At 43.8% G+C, this 14,920-nt stretch overlaps 2 protein-coding genes across 3 annotated transcripts in view; one reads left to right on the plus strand and one right to left on the minus strand.

Moving 5' to 3' along the window:
- Positions 1-5,365: 5,365 nt before the first annotated feature.
- On the plus strand, positions 5,366-7,036 carry mc2r (melanocortin 2 receptor). Its single transcript, XM_015949226.2, is given in 3 exon segments — positions 5,366-5,731; positions 6,261-6,811; positions 7,026-7,036. Coding segments are annotated over 3 exon segments (900 nt in total). The 5' UTR covers positions 5,366-5,393.
- A 4,552-nt stretch (positions 7,037-11,588) lies between these two features.
- mc5ra (melanocortin 5a receptor) overlaps positions 11,589-14,920 on the minus strand; it is a 29,792-nt gene continuing 26,460 nt past the window's right edge. For both annotated transcript variants that reach the window (XM_015949227.3, XM_070550843.1), the window contains 2 exons: positions 12,680-12,868; positions 11,589-12,301 (listed from right to left, as the gene is read on the minus strand). In XM_015949227.3, coding sequence (XP_015804713.1) covers positions 11,731-12,301; positions 12,680-12,868 — 760 coding nt within the window. In that variant the 3' untranslated portion in view covers positions 11,589-11,730. The remainder of the gene's footprint in view (positions 12,302-12,679; positions 12,869-14,920) is intronic.

The following is a 14,920-nucleotide window of genomic DNA, read 5'->3' on the forward strand; positions in this document are numbered from 1 at the left end:
TGGAGCGGCGTGGTCATGAACCCGCTGCACAAGACGTTTGCAGCAGGCCTGGACAGAGGAGTGGAGCCTCTGCGTGGCTCTGGCCTGATGGCCAGCCGCGTTCCCCAGAACGGTGACTCCTGCTCCTTCTCTAGCTCCATAAACTCCAGGAGCGTGAGATCCTCCATGACAGGTACGATGAAAAAAAAGAAGAAAAAAAAATACTCCAAGTGCTGTGTCAGCGTTGGGTCAGATTTTTGGCCAGATTATTCTGTCATGAACCGAGTTCAGAAGACCCGTGAAGACGCCAACACAGTAAAAATATATTAAAAAGTCTTTATTTAATGCAGAGGTACCTGGAGGGCAAGGCTGAGGCAGGTTCAGAGGCAGGCTAAGGTCAAAGTGGCAGGCAGAGAGCAAGGCAGGGGTCAGGCAAAAAACAAGGTCCAGAGGCAAAGATCAGGCAGGGTGGATGGCTGGAGAACTACTGGCAAGGCTGTAATAATCTGCCATCTGTTGACTGGATGGCTGGTTCTTTTATAGCAGGGGAAGCAGGTGAATGGGATGAGGCTGATTACAGGAGCAGGTGGAATGAATGGAGCTGATTGAAGCTGACAGGTTGCTGGGGAAAGCAGGGCTTGGCTGGAGCTTGGTGAGAGGAACCAGGTGAGCTGAATGAAGGTATAATGAGGAAGTGGAGGAGGGTGAAGGATGGGAGTCATGACAGAAACTACATGTAAACACTACACTGACTGAATGAGACCTAGCTGATGCTATCCTCACTGACCCTAATGTGTAAGCGCCATTTGAGCTCCAGCCACAGAAAGCACCTGTACCTGGCCTGTATTTTTAGAGTGCCTTCTTAGGGTCATACAACCCCCGAAGGCACTTCATAATATGTCATTCACCCATTCACACACTGGTGGGAATGAGCTACAATGTAGCCATAACTGCACTGGGGTACACTGACAGAGGCGCCACCGGTACCTCCGACCACCACCAGCAGGCAAGGGGGGTTAAGTGTCTTGCCCAAGGACACAACTGCAGCATTCACTGGTCAGAGCCGGGATCGGACCTGCAACCCTCTGATTACTGGACTACCCGCGCTACCTCCTGAGCTACTGCTACTATGTTTGTAAAAACATGTTAGTCACTGATTTGGCTCAGGCTTTCACTTTGTTTAAGCTTGTGATGCTGAGAGTCGTAGGTTTTCACCCTGTTGTTTTCAAGCTGAATAACTTTTTATCCATGTATTACCTCAGTGATGTACTCCTCGCATACAAAACACTCAACCCTTACAGAGGCTCTTATGTTCGACCTTCTAAATCATTGTGAGGTGTTCCAGCAGGTTAAGTTTATGTTTTTCAGCTTCTAACATTAAAATGTAGAGTCGCTTTGCCACAGTTTCCTTTTATCAGGAATGCACTTCTGCTAAATCATATCAAAAGTGACTGCCAATGTGCTATTATGGTACAGTACCATTTTTGTACTTCAACCAAGTATAGCAAGCATTATCTATCTATCTATCTATCTATCTATCTATCTATCTATCTATCTATCTATCTATCTATCTATCTATCTATCTATCTATCTATCTATCTATCTATCTATCTATCTATCTATCTATCTATCTATCTATCTATCTATCTATCTATCTATCTATCTATCTATCATCTATCTATCTATCTATCTATCTATCTATCTATCTATCTATCTATCTATCTATCTATCTATCTATCTATCTATCTATCTATCTATCTATCTATCTATCATCTATCTATCTATCTATCTATCTATCTATCTATCTATCTATCTATCTATCTATCTATCTATCTATCTATCTATCTATCTATCTATCTATCTATCTATCTATCTATCTATCTATCTATCTATCTATCTATCCATCTATCTATCATCTATCTATCTATCTATCTATCTATCTATCTATCTATCTATCTATCTATCTATCTATCTATCTATCTATCTATCTATCTATCTATCTATCTATCTATCTATCTATCTATCTATCTATCTATCTATCTATCTATCTATCTATCATCTATCTATCTATCTATCTATCTATCTATCTATCTATCTATCTATCTATCTATCTATCTAGCCGTCCGTCCGCCTGTCTTTCCATCATTCATTTGTTATCTGGGAGATGTTAGACTCATAACTTGCACTCCTTACCACTTGTTGGTGGTAATTATGTTGTTACCCAACCACTAATAAAAACCACAAGAAGAAGGGGAAACAAAAAGGCGTGATTCAGAGGTTTAGTCCATGGACATAAAACGTGGTTCTGTTCAGTAATGGATTCGTGAAGCTTTGTGAGGGCTTTCCAGCTTCATTGATTCAACCATAAAGCGATATCTGCAAGATATCAAGTTGAAAGAATGTGTCATTAATGCTGCAATTACCATCACTAATTATAAAGCATTTTTTCTACATGTAGCCTACTTCAGAACTTGCGAGACGCGCGACCAGACTAAACACCCATGCCCCAAACTAAAGCAGATGTTGTCTCTTGTACTGTAATACCAGGAAAAGTCTGCTTTTTCAGCTATGGCTTGCTTCTCTGCGGTTCAGACGGGGCGTATGTGCATTTTTCACTGTCATCTTTAGTTTGAACAAATTTCCTCATCAGTGTTTACCGGCTTAAGTTTGCGTCAAACCAGAAATACTGAAACTGCAGAAGTTGTGTTGTTTTTAGACACAAGTCAGCTGGTGCGTGAGCTACCGTTATTTTATACACTTTATTTGCTGGTTGAATGGGGGATGCTGTGTCATTTAACTGCTTGGTCAAACATGTTAGTGGGGCTGCTGGCTGGATAAAAAACTTGAGCGGTGCCCAGCTTCTCCAGTCTCCTGCCTGAGAATAGCAGGCAGCTGGCTGTTCCCGTTTCCCGGGCAGTGGAGCTAGCTACGAAGCAAGGCTGTCGTCATGCTGGTCAATTGTGGATCTCTGCGGGAGACCACAGAAACACCGCAGCTCTTTTTGCTGACGCTGCTTCACCTTTAAGTTGCTCAACTGTATTTTGCTTGCTGAAAACACTAGGAAAAACCCTGTTAGCTTCAGGTTACTATGTAGCTAACATCCCGCTGATCTCTGGCTCCTGGAGAAGGGACCATCAACAACGGCGGACAAGCGGATCTTTCACTTCAGTGGACCAGCGAAGCCCAATATCCTCGGTCAGCTTACCTAGTTATGAATTTGTTACCAAGCAGGCCGGAGGTGCATTTACTCTGGAGTCGCTCTACCGCATTTTTCTTGCTGAAAACAGCTGGGAAAACGCCGTTAGCCTTGGGGTAGCTAAAGAACTGTTGTAAAAGCACACGGCACCTGGTTATGATCGCAGCGGTCTGAGGCTCCGCTTGTAATTTAACAGTCTCAGTCCATATTGGATCTCCACAGGAGACCAGCATGACTACAGTCTCGCCTGGGAGCCAGCCTGCCATGCGGGTGGGAAACCCCGGTCCAAGGAGCCCTTCCTAGTTTCTTGGGTTAGCTAAGTTAGCTAGTAGCTATACTGGTTCATTTGTTCCATGGAGATCTGGAGCTAGAATGGCGAAAGAACGCGTTCGTAAACCCGTTCATGCACTCCAGGATGAATGCACACACTTTTACGTTCGTTAGGCAAAATACGAACGAGTTCAGTTCACATTCACGAAAAAAACCAACAAATTCACGAACGATCATTCAATGAATGGCGTTCAGGCACAACACTGCCTGTGAATGCACTAATATGCTAAATCAATCCACAAATGCAACCTACAAACAACAGTACTCCACCCAGAAGCCAGCTGTTTGTTCTATTGAATTTTTATTTATGCTGTTTCATTCCCTAAATGGTCAGCAGCACCTTGAAGCAGCCTTAAAGTTTCCTTGTGCTTAAAACAGCATGTCATTGTGCAATGGCAAATGAAGCATTTCATTCTATTCTGAAATAGGAAATGTTTAATTAAGCATCATCCCAATAATTTAGCATCAAGTCATAAATCACTTAAAGTGTTCTTTACTGAGAGATTAGAAATGTAAAGATAATCAGAGGACCACGTTCTGCCCAGTTTGGGGAAAATAAAACATCCTCATGGTAAATCTGTTTGATTCATAACCAGTTGAAACAAATTACCACATGGTCAGCAGCAAATGAGTGGTGGCACACACACACACACACACACACACACACACACACACACACACACACACACACGCGCGCACACACACACACACACACACACATACACACACACACACACACACACACACACACACACACACATTTCTGTTGTTTTTCCACAGGTGAAGCAGAGATTCGTGCACAGACAGAGGAGAAAACACAACGGATTACTGAACAGCGATCGGTAGCACTGTAATATCCTGTGAAACACCTTGGCAATAACACGATAGCTGTCAGCCCTGGGATATAAAAATCTCGGACTACAACAGATGCAGTGAAAATCTGATTGAGCCCGGTGTACAGTGGAGAAGAGGAAAATTTGGCCACATGGCTGATAAAGACTGAGTGGAGCCAAAAACATCTCCCTCTGATCAAAAACAGGATGTGAGAAAAAGACATGATGATACTGAGCAGCTGCAAGAACCCACCTGAGTGAGTTCCTTTAAATGTGACCTTCGCTCCAGTAATCACCGACGAAGGAGCCCCACTGTGTCAGCTGACAGCTACTAACCAGCTGGGTGTTGGTCAGACAAGACTTCTGCCTCCACAATCAGCAGGGTTACATTTAGACGAACCCTCCTCACTTCCTTTTTAGAGAGCGTATTCATCAGCTTTAGCGATTTTTGGTTTTCTTTTGATTTTTGTTAAAAGCCAAAACAGTTAGATGGTTTTCAGCCTTTACCCTTGAGCTTGTCTTGTTTGATTTATCTCCACATGTAGAGTAATGGTCTGTAGATGCAGTCAGTAGTAGGGACAGAACACAGCAGCGTATTTACCGTCTCTAATCTATACACAAGCCTGAGCTACCATGTTTTTGTTTACTTGACGTGAAGCTGAAACACTTTGGCCACGCTGTTGTTTAGCATTCAGATTGTAGATGGCTGTTAAAGCTCACTGATGCTGTGTGATGCTAAGTCTGTGCAGGTTTTAAAACGCTAACACGCTGCCTACTTTTTCTTTCTTTATCCTCCTTCACCAAAATATCTAATAAAAAAAATTAAAATTAAATTAGTTGAGTTCATTTGGCTGAATCTGTGTTTAATGCAGACCTGTTAGATGTTCTCATCGGCCTTTGCCTGAGCCTAAAGACAAGGCTGCTGGGCCTTTAAACCCAGTAATCCTCAACATTTTAAGCATGTTGTCTTTGATGTTTTGGTCCTTTATTGACTGGGATAACATGTTTTTTATTACTTTATACAGGACCCTCTCTTGTCCACAAACAATGACCCAATGAACCGAACAGACTGTCCTGAGGTGAAGGTCCCCTTTCCCGTCTTCTTCGTCATCGGAGCGGTCAGCCTGGCTGAGAACCTTCTGGTTGTGGTGGCTGTCATAGGTAACAGAAACCTCCACTCGCCCATGTACTGCTTCATCTGCAGCTTGGCTGCCTTCAACACCATTGCCAGCCTAACCAAAACCTGGGAGAATCTGATGATGGTTCTAGCTGACGTGGGTCAGCTGGAGAAGAGAGGAACTTCTGAGACCAAGCTGGATGACGTGATGGACTCCCTGCTTTGCATGTCGTTTGTAGGCTCCATCTTTAGCTTTCTGGCCATCGCTGTGGACCGGTACGTAAGCAGAAACAAGCTCTTTCTGTTTCGTTCTGCCCGGGGCCAGAAATGTGGAAATTGTTTGTTTTCAGCTTCTCCTTTCAGGTGTCGCCACAGCGAATCATCTATCAGTGTTTAGTCCTATATTATGCATTCTCTACCTTTAAACCTACTAATTTCCTTTTGGTGTCAGAAGCATTAGGTGTCCACCTCATATTCAGAGGGTTGCAGGTTCATCTCCTGCTCTGTTGCATATGCTGGTTTCTTTCAAAGTACATCTGATAACGCATTAGGATTCTCTCGCATTTTACAAATAATGAAGTGGCTGCAGGTTTCTCTTACTGTTAGCTTTATTTTAACTTGTGCTACGTATTCTGTTTTAGTTGACTGTAGTTTTAATATTTTAGAATGCTTTTTTGGCTTTGAAGTTTTCATTTGTTTTTTATTACTATTACTGTTGTGTAGCTCTTTGGGGTGACGGTGTTGCCGTTTAAATGTGCTCTGTAAATAAAGGTTGACTTGACAAAAGCTGCTTCCTGTCTTTTAGCTACATCACTATCTTCCATGCCCTGCGCTACCACAACATCATGACCATGAAGCGAGCTGGAGTCATCTTAGGAGCCATCTGGACATCGGGTGGAGTACTGGCCGTGCTCATGGTCAAGTTCTTTGACTTCAAGTTCATCATGATCTGCTTTGTTGTCTTCTTCATCGTGTCCTTGGTAGTCATCTGCTTCCTGTATGTCTACATGTTCATGCTGGCTCGCATTCATGCCAAGAGCATCGCAGCGCTTCCTGACGGAAGCAGGGGAAGGTCTCGGCGCCAGCAGAGGTGGAGCAGTAACATGAGAGGGGCTCTGACTCTCACCATCCTGTTTGGAGCCTTTGTGGTGTGTTGGGCACCATTTTTCCTCCACCTCATCATCATCACAGTGTGCCCCATGAACCCATACTGCGAGTGTTACAGATCCCTGTTCCAGCTGCACGTGGTGCTGATGATGAGCCACGCCCTCATTGACCCAGCCATCTACGCCTTTCGCAGCGTCGAGCTCCGACACACCTTCAAGAAGATGCTGCTTTGTTCAGAATGCCAGTAGTGTTCTTTCATAGAGAGAGAAGTTTAATGAGAAATTAATGAGAAATTAAAATCAATAGTGCAATATAATATAACAAAGAAACATTTGCAGGTTTACAAGCAAACACACAACTTACACAATGCTAAGAATGGGCGCGGGCAGAAGCATAAGCTTATAAGGAACTGATTGTAGCTTTTTAGGTGGGTTTCTATGGAACAGTGTCCCACCTGCTGCAGATGGCTCTTAGAACCACCTCAGTTTGATTGGTCCTTCCATATTTAGCTTTGAGCTTATCAATTAGGTCAAAACTACGTTATTTCTGCATACTGAGGTGGATCAAAGAGCTACAACTGTTAAGATGACAAATGTTCATAACATGTACACAGAAACTCCCTTTTCAAGGACCAGGGGCTTCATTTATAAAACGTTGCATTGAATCCTTACTGAAACCTTTAAGCTAGAGCTTTAACATTGATGCCAGTGATGGTTTTTAAAGGGTTATAAACTTGACCAGTTTCATGTCTGACACCACTCGGCTGCTGACCATAGGCTGCAGCTTGGTGGAGGTGCTCTATGGCTCTCTTCACGTGTTATGCTAGCAGTCAGCATATTCAGTTTATCGACTGTCAATAAAAAGCACAAGAAAAAAATATTCCTTTTTCTGCTGGCATCATGGTGGAGCCTGGGAGTAAAAGTAAGAGTAATGTCTTTGGAGATGAAGCAAAGAGAAAAACCTGAGGGAACATTGGTGCGGCCTAGGCTAATCTGAGGGAGCTAAAAGAGGCTAACAAAATCACAGACTGATGGTGACCTGGCTTTGTTGCTACTGGACTTGTAAGTAATAATATTTTTGTCCAACAATGTGAATCTTTTTACTTTTTGGTTTATTTTAGTAGTGTTTGTTCACGTTACTGTTAGCTTGTTAGCGTTAGCTACAGCAGGCTGCAGCGGGGTTGTTTACAACAGTAGGGTAAGGGAAGGGAAGATCAGGAAACCGCTTGCTGTTACTTTAAGCTCAGCAAAAACACCTTTTTCTTTTGCAAACTATAAAACTCTGAGACAGTGTGTAGATTTTACCGTTAATCTCTGGAAATCTCCATGAATGAAATGATGCCCAGTTGTTGAAAAATATCGGCGGCTTCGTAACATATAACCAGAAAATTTTGTTCTAAAATACATCGAAGCGGGTCTCTCTGGGCTACCACATATTAGCCATCTTTCCTTCTACGGGAGCCCGTGAGGACAAAATGCATTTACTGATTTGTAACAAACAAATGTGCTCAGGTGTTTCTGGATGTGTTTGTGGATTACGCCCCGCCTCCTACACATCCACTCCCTGCTATATATGGTGTGAATGGTCAATTCAAATCACTTTATGAATATCCTGCATATGCGTAAGCTGCTGATTCATGGGTAACCATGACAACCAAGACAGAAATCGAGGCTCTGGGATGTGACATAGGCATGGAAACATTTTACCATCTCACCGGCTATACGCTGCCAGCTGTCCCGTCTCCAAAATGTACTTCGAGCAGGTCTAAAGTTTGCTTTTTTGCCACTTATTCTGTCATATCTTTCTTTATAAATCACAAAGTTTGCATGGAAAGCCGCTTATGCAGTTTTAGACCTCGTTTTCTGGGTAAGCAGATTTATAAACGAGGCCCCTGGTCTATTCCTTTAAAGAAAGTCTTGTTTCCATTCATGTTATTTATTCACTTTAGTGAAGATGCACTTAATCCTGACTACAGCCTGTATTTTTTAGGTAAATGTGTAAAACACCTGGGTACAAGGAGTCTGACTAATGGAGGGAGTGGAACAACTGCATCCCCTTTTTAGTTGAAGTGGGAGGCAACCTTGGTGCTAAAAACACCAAAATGTGACTGATTCTTACTCGGTCGCTCATGCAGCTAACGAGCTTTAAACCATCAGGGGAGCTTTGTTTTAAGAGGCACCAAGCTAGTTCGTGGCCTTTTGGGACCAGAGAACCTCCGGCACTGGGTTAAATCCAGGATTCTTCATCCCGATATGGAACAGTTTACGATGAGACGGATCTGGACATTCAAACGGATATTAGTTTCACCTTCTGCTTTTATTCATACATAAATACATAAATAGAAGATTTCATTTGAAGCCACATAAGCAACACAGACATCAATCAGTTCATCTTGCATTCACATTTGTCCACTGTCACTAGACCCCAGGTCATGTGTCCTCCCCAGCTGGTAATCGTCTCGCTGCATGTGCGCACGAGCTTGAGCTTGCAATTAGCAACCACAACACGGGGTTAACCTCGGTGCAGCGGTCAGTTCAGCTGCTTCATCTGAGTGATCAGTAAACAATACTGAATTCATACATCCAACATACAGATGTGTACAGAAAACTGTTTTAACTCAGATAAATCAACCACAAACAGGTCTACAGTGTTTCTGCAGAAGCAGTTCTTAGATCTGCGTTCGTAAAAGATTTGTAAAACATTTCAAAGGATGCAAGGATAACACGAGCACAGCACATAACGGAGGAAAACAACATCTTAGCACTGTTTACATCCAGCTTTACATACACTTCTTCATTTGACACCGTTATGAATAAAAAATGCCTCGGATGGGCTCGGGGAAGGTGTGCTGTTTTCTTGACAGAAACTGGTGTCTAACGCAGCAGTGATGTAAACCGTTGTGTTTCAGCAGATGGCTGAAGCCTTTTGTTACAGCACTGGATCAAGCTTGTCAGTTGGGAGGTAGGCACCAGAACACAATCACACTGAGCGCTGCAATGCTATTTTTACATTCAGTGTTTTACATTTCAGCGGAAACCTCATGGCATCTTAGCTTAGCGGAGATGGAGAAGAGATCAGGCAGGAGAGGAGCGTCACATTCAGATCTGTGGGGATAGCGCTGGCAGACTGGAGGGGGCTGCTTGGTAACTGTAGCACTAAGAGCAGCACTAAGAGCAGGGCACAACAGGGAGGGAAACTGGCTGTTTACAAGTGAGGAAACTGGCTGTTTACAAGTGATGCTGTTCAAAAGTTCAGTTCAGCTCAAAGCCAGCTTTTCTCCATTTCCAGATAACAAGCTAACGTGCAGCATGCGTGAGGCTGGACTCCAGACTGCCTCAGATGTGGATAAAATGATTCATTCTGTTTGCAGCAAGAGGAGAAACCACATCAGTGAAACTGGACTTAGACTATTCTAGAACCATGCTGAAAGATGTTGGGATGTGTCGTCACACACATGAATCCTGTGCTTTTGGGGCTGAGAGTGCTGATAATCCTGTTTTTATTAAAGAGAATTTTAATGTGAGGACCGTCAGGCTGTGTGCATCCTTTTTCCTCCTCCTCATCGTTATTCTGATGTACTGTTTTGGTGTTAATCATCTGAATACGGACCTGCTGATTAACCACACAGCTACTCATCAGGATGCCGCTTGGCTCACGCTGTTATCTCTGTACACACACACACACACACACACACACACACACACACACACACACACACACACACACACACACACACACACACACACACACACACACACCTGGGTTTCTGTTCCATAACTAAACACATCTAAATGGAAATCTTGTAATCTGTGCAGCCAAAGAGGTCGAGTCAAGAGTCTGTAGAAAATTGAGCCCAAATTAGAAAACTGAAGTCTTTTTAGTTTTTCCTGTGACATGGATAACTATCGCTGCTGACAATATAATTCTCGAGGCTCCAGTGAAACAGATTCATGAGGGGAAGTAAACTTTTAGTTACGCTGAAGAATAACCAGAGAAGTAAACGAGTTGGGATTTAGTCCTGCTTCTACAAAGGAGACCTTGCAGATTTAAAGGATGACACCCAGAAATTCTTCTTTGTTCCTTTTATTGTATTTTGGGGGATTTATTAGTCTCTGATATTTGATCGTTGTTAGTCAGGGCTGCTGCAGTTGTCATAAGTCCACGTTTAATACATTTTACACATTTTTTGGCTAATGCAAATTTTAAAATCCAATAATTTATTTGTATGTATTTTTATAGCAGCACGTTAAATAAAAGTGCATTACGTTGGTTATTGCATGACATCGATGGTCCACCAGAGAGCCGAAAACATGTTTTTCATCCAGCAGATTTTTTGAGGAAGATACTAATCCTGTCAGTGAAGAAGAGCTTAAGGTGTGGGTTACCAGGTCTATGCAAACCGCCATCACAACAACCAAAGCGACAGACTTTCTATTTTTGTTTATCTCACACACTGACCTTGGATGGAGTTCAGATACTAATGATGGCGACCAAAGCATGTTGTCCATCCCCAGCATGTGTTATTCCATCTGAACTGCTTTAAAAACCGAGGTCTGATTCTGATTCATGAAGTTATTCAGCTATAGTTCACATCCAGGAAACAAGAGGCAGCAGCGTGAAACTGTGTATAAATAAGAATAACTATAGAGAAGTTCTGACGGCTTGTTTTCAAAACTTTAGTTGTTGCTGACTTCACTGCCTCTGATACTCATTCATGTGTGGGGTCCTAATTACTGAGGGTGTGCTTATTAGTGCTCCAGAGCAAGGCTGAGGGGAGAATAAATGTGCAAAGATGATTAAAATCAGGAACACCCGCATTCCTCATCAGTCACATCCTGTCAGGAAAATATAATAATCTCACTGATCAGGAAAAAGTAGGAGTCAAAGGAGAAATGTGAGAGAGCGTCAGCGAGAAGCGCAGGCCTCGTGTGCAGGATTGTCTGCTGCTAACTGGTTATTTGGATAACGAAGCCCAACAATTATCCTCTTTGTGCAGATATGTCTGAGTCCAGTAGGATGCATTTCATTGGTCGTTGTCAGTAATAGTCTGGCAAGGAGCGAAACGGTCAGCAGATACAGGATTTCAGTGTTGAACATAATTTTTGTTCCAGTCTCAGGTTGGCTTCAGTCCATCCATCATTCCTGTAGCGTGGTTGGTTTCCTGTTGCTCAGTACTTACCGGTCAGAGCACAGATGTTGGTGCAGGCGTTTCTCAGACTGTAACAACAGATGATCTCCTTGAAAGTCTTCCTCATCTCCTGACTCCTGAAGGCGTAGATCAGCGGGTCGATCACTGCGTTACACATGATGAGGATGAGGTACATGTTGAAGTGGGACATGAAGCACACACAGTACAGGTTACGGGGGCAGGAGATCATGAGAATGAGGTGAAGGAAGAAGGGAGCCCAGCAGACGATGAAGATCCCCAGCAGGATGGTGAGAGTGATGGCTCCCTTCATGCTGGCGCGCTGATGGATGGAGTTGTAGCCGGGCAGGGCGGCAATGCGCTTGACGTGTGAGCGGGCCAACATGAACATGTGGCTGTAGAGGGAGGCCATGATGAGCAGCATGGCGAAGAACATAGATACCAGGCAGATGACGACAGGGGTGGTCTCAGAATAAATGATGAAGACAATCCCACAGCCTGTGCAGAAGGTCCAGATGCCTCCGATGATGCAGCCGGCTCTCCTCACTGTCATGATGTTGTGGTACCGCAGCGCATAGAAGATTGTGACGTACCTGCAGAAGATGACAAATCTAAGATCACTGAAAACGTCAACTGCAAGGCATCGAGGCTGCAGCCGTAATAAAACCAAAGCTGTCTTTTATAAAGGTTATCCCAGTGTGTGCCAAATGTAAACATTACCACAGGTCAAAAACTAAATATTCAGCATATTTAAATTCCTTTTTGCTTGTTTGTCAGATGATGAGCTCTTGTTTGTGAACTTCATGTTTGTGTTTTCTACAGTTGAGTTAGGGTCAGGGTCTGTTCAAGTTAAAGACTCAAGAAGAACTGATGTGGCAGGATGGCTTTCTGACACAGCTGCCTTTCATAATTTAGTTGGGGGGGGGGGGGTGATATTTAATAATACTGTAATTACATGACTCCACCGTTACCTGTCTACAGCGATAGCCAGCAGGCTGCACATGGATGCAACCACAGAGATGCAGATCATGGAGTCGAAGACGTTGTCCATCTGCCTGATGAAGTGCTCTTCCACCACCAGCTGCCTGTTGTTGAGCAGGTAAATGATGATGGTCTCCCAGGCGTTGGACACACTCACCAGCATGTCTGCGACTGCCAGACTGCAACAGGCAGGAAGATAAACGGAGTTGTTCACAAAGCTCCAGTACTATAAGAAGAGCTGTCAGAATACCAGATGAAGTCTCCTGCTGTGCAACGACACATTCAAGTCGTTTAGGGAACGAATACATGATCTGATGTTCTCTTTAGTTGAAGATGATTCATTCATGCAGAGATTTCAGACTCAAGGATTCAAACCTCAGGCTTACGCAGCAGCTGTTAGAACTCACCACACAGTCTTTGTCTTTAAACGCTTGGCCTTCCTGTAGCTTGGTTATCGTAGTGGAATGTTTCACTGATTTGTTTGTCACTCCTTTCATTTGAACTCATTTTTAGTATTTTATCTCATAATGCACAAAAGCGTCTTTGAGTATCCATCCATCCATTGTCTGAACCCGCTTTGTCCACGTAGGGTCACGGGGGTGGGTGGTGGGGGTTGCTTATCTCCAACGGTCAATGGGCAATCAGGTGGGGTACACCCTGGACAGAGAGCCAGTCCATCGCAGGGCAACACGGAGGCACACAGAACAAACAATCATACACACACACACACACACACACACACACTCACTCACACACACACACACACACACACACACACACACACACACACACACACACACACACACACACACACACACACACACACACACACACACACACACACACACACACACACACACACACACACACTCACACCTAAGGACAGTTTAGACAGACCAATCAACCTAACAGTCATGTTTTTGGACTGTGGGAGGAAGCCGGAGTACCCGGAGAGAACCCACGCATGCACAGGGAGAACACGCAAACTCCATGCAGAAAGATCCCAGGCTGGGAAGCGAACCCAGGACCTTCTTACTGCAAGGCAACAGCTCTAACCACTGCACAGGTCTTTGAGTATCATGTAAATTATTTCATAAATAAAGCATCATTATGAGTAGTAAAGACTGTAATGTGTTGGAAAGTTGCACGTGATAAATAAAATTGTTTTCAATATTCTGTAAAGACTCCAAGAGGTCAAGCACTGGCCTTGGTCTAGAAAGTTTCCAAATTCATCCCAAAGGCGATTAAAAGGTTTGAGGCAGGGCTCGGTGCAGACCCGCCTCTCTTCATAGTTCTTGTTTGTACTCCGAGGAAAAGCAGTGTACATGCAGATAAAGTGTTGCAACGATGTTGGAAGCACTGAAGCCGTCTAGAACATCTTGGTTAGCTGAGGTATTAAATGGTCAGCCAGAGAGATAGAGAGCAAACCCTCATCCTGACATACAGACCCAAACCATTACCCTTCCTCCACCAAACTTCACATGTTTTCCCAATGCACCCAGAGAGTAACCTTCTCTGAACATCTACCTGCTGATCTCACCACCAAACATAGATCTGCTCTACAGTCTCTTTAGTTAATCTTGGTTACACATGGTGTGAATGCAGCTACTTGACACCCGAACCCCACTCCATCAAGCCCCGCCACACACTTCACACCTCTCCCAGTGGAAGTTCACAACTCCTCATCAGTACAACTTTAGCACCTCAGCAGTCTTTGACCCACCGGGTCTTCCACTTCCTGCGTTGGTGCTGTTCCTGAACTCTTCCACTTCCTAATATGCCATGGATCATCCAGCAGAGAGGGAATTTCACAAGTCATCTTACTTCAAAGGTGGCTTCGGGTTACTGTACCAGGTCTGAGCCAGTCTGACGTACTGGGCGCTGTAGGCCCGTTGCATCATGGGATAGCTGTATGTATAAACAACGTTTGCTTTGTGTGTTGTGGGTTTATAAACCTGCAGAAGATGGTATACTCATGTTGTGTGAAGGGTTGCCATACCAGTTCACACAAGTACAAGAAGTAAAACCTGGATAACGAGAAGAATTTTTCTGTTTCCTGCTTGGAAAAGAAGTTCTGGACAGAAAGTAGGAGGACTAACAAAGAAACCACATCCCCCCACATGCGTGTCTGCTCGCAGCATTTTCATAAAGGCAAGTAAAACAGTTGTTTTGTGTCGGCGATCTGAGTGAATGTCTGTTTTCATCTCCTAAACCTCTGCCAAACATGGAGG

The sequence above is a fragment of the Nothobranchius furzeri genome, chromosome 5 (genome assembly GCF_043380555.1).
Source record: "Nothobranchius furzeri strain GRZ-AD chromosome 5, NfurGRZ-RIMD1, whole genome shotgun sequence".
Lineage (NCBI taxonomy): Eukaryota > Metazoa > Chordata > Actinopteri > Cyprinodontiformes > Nothobranchiidae > Nothobranchius > Nothobranchius furzeri.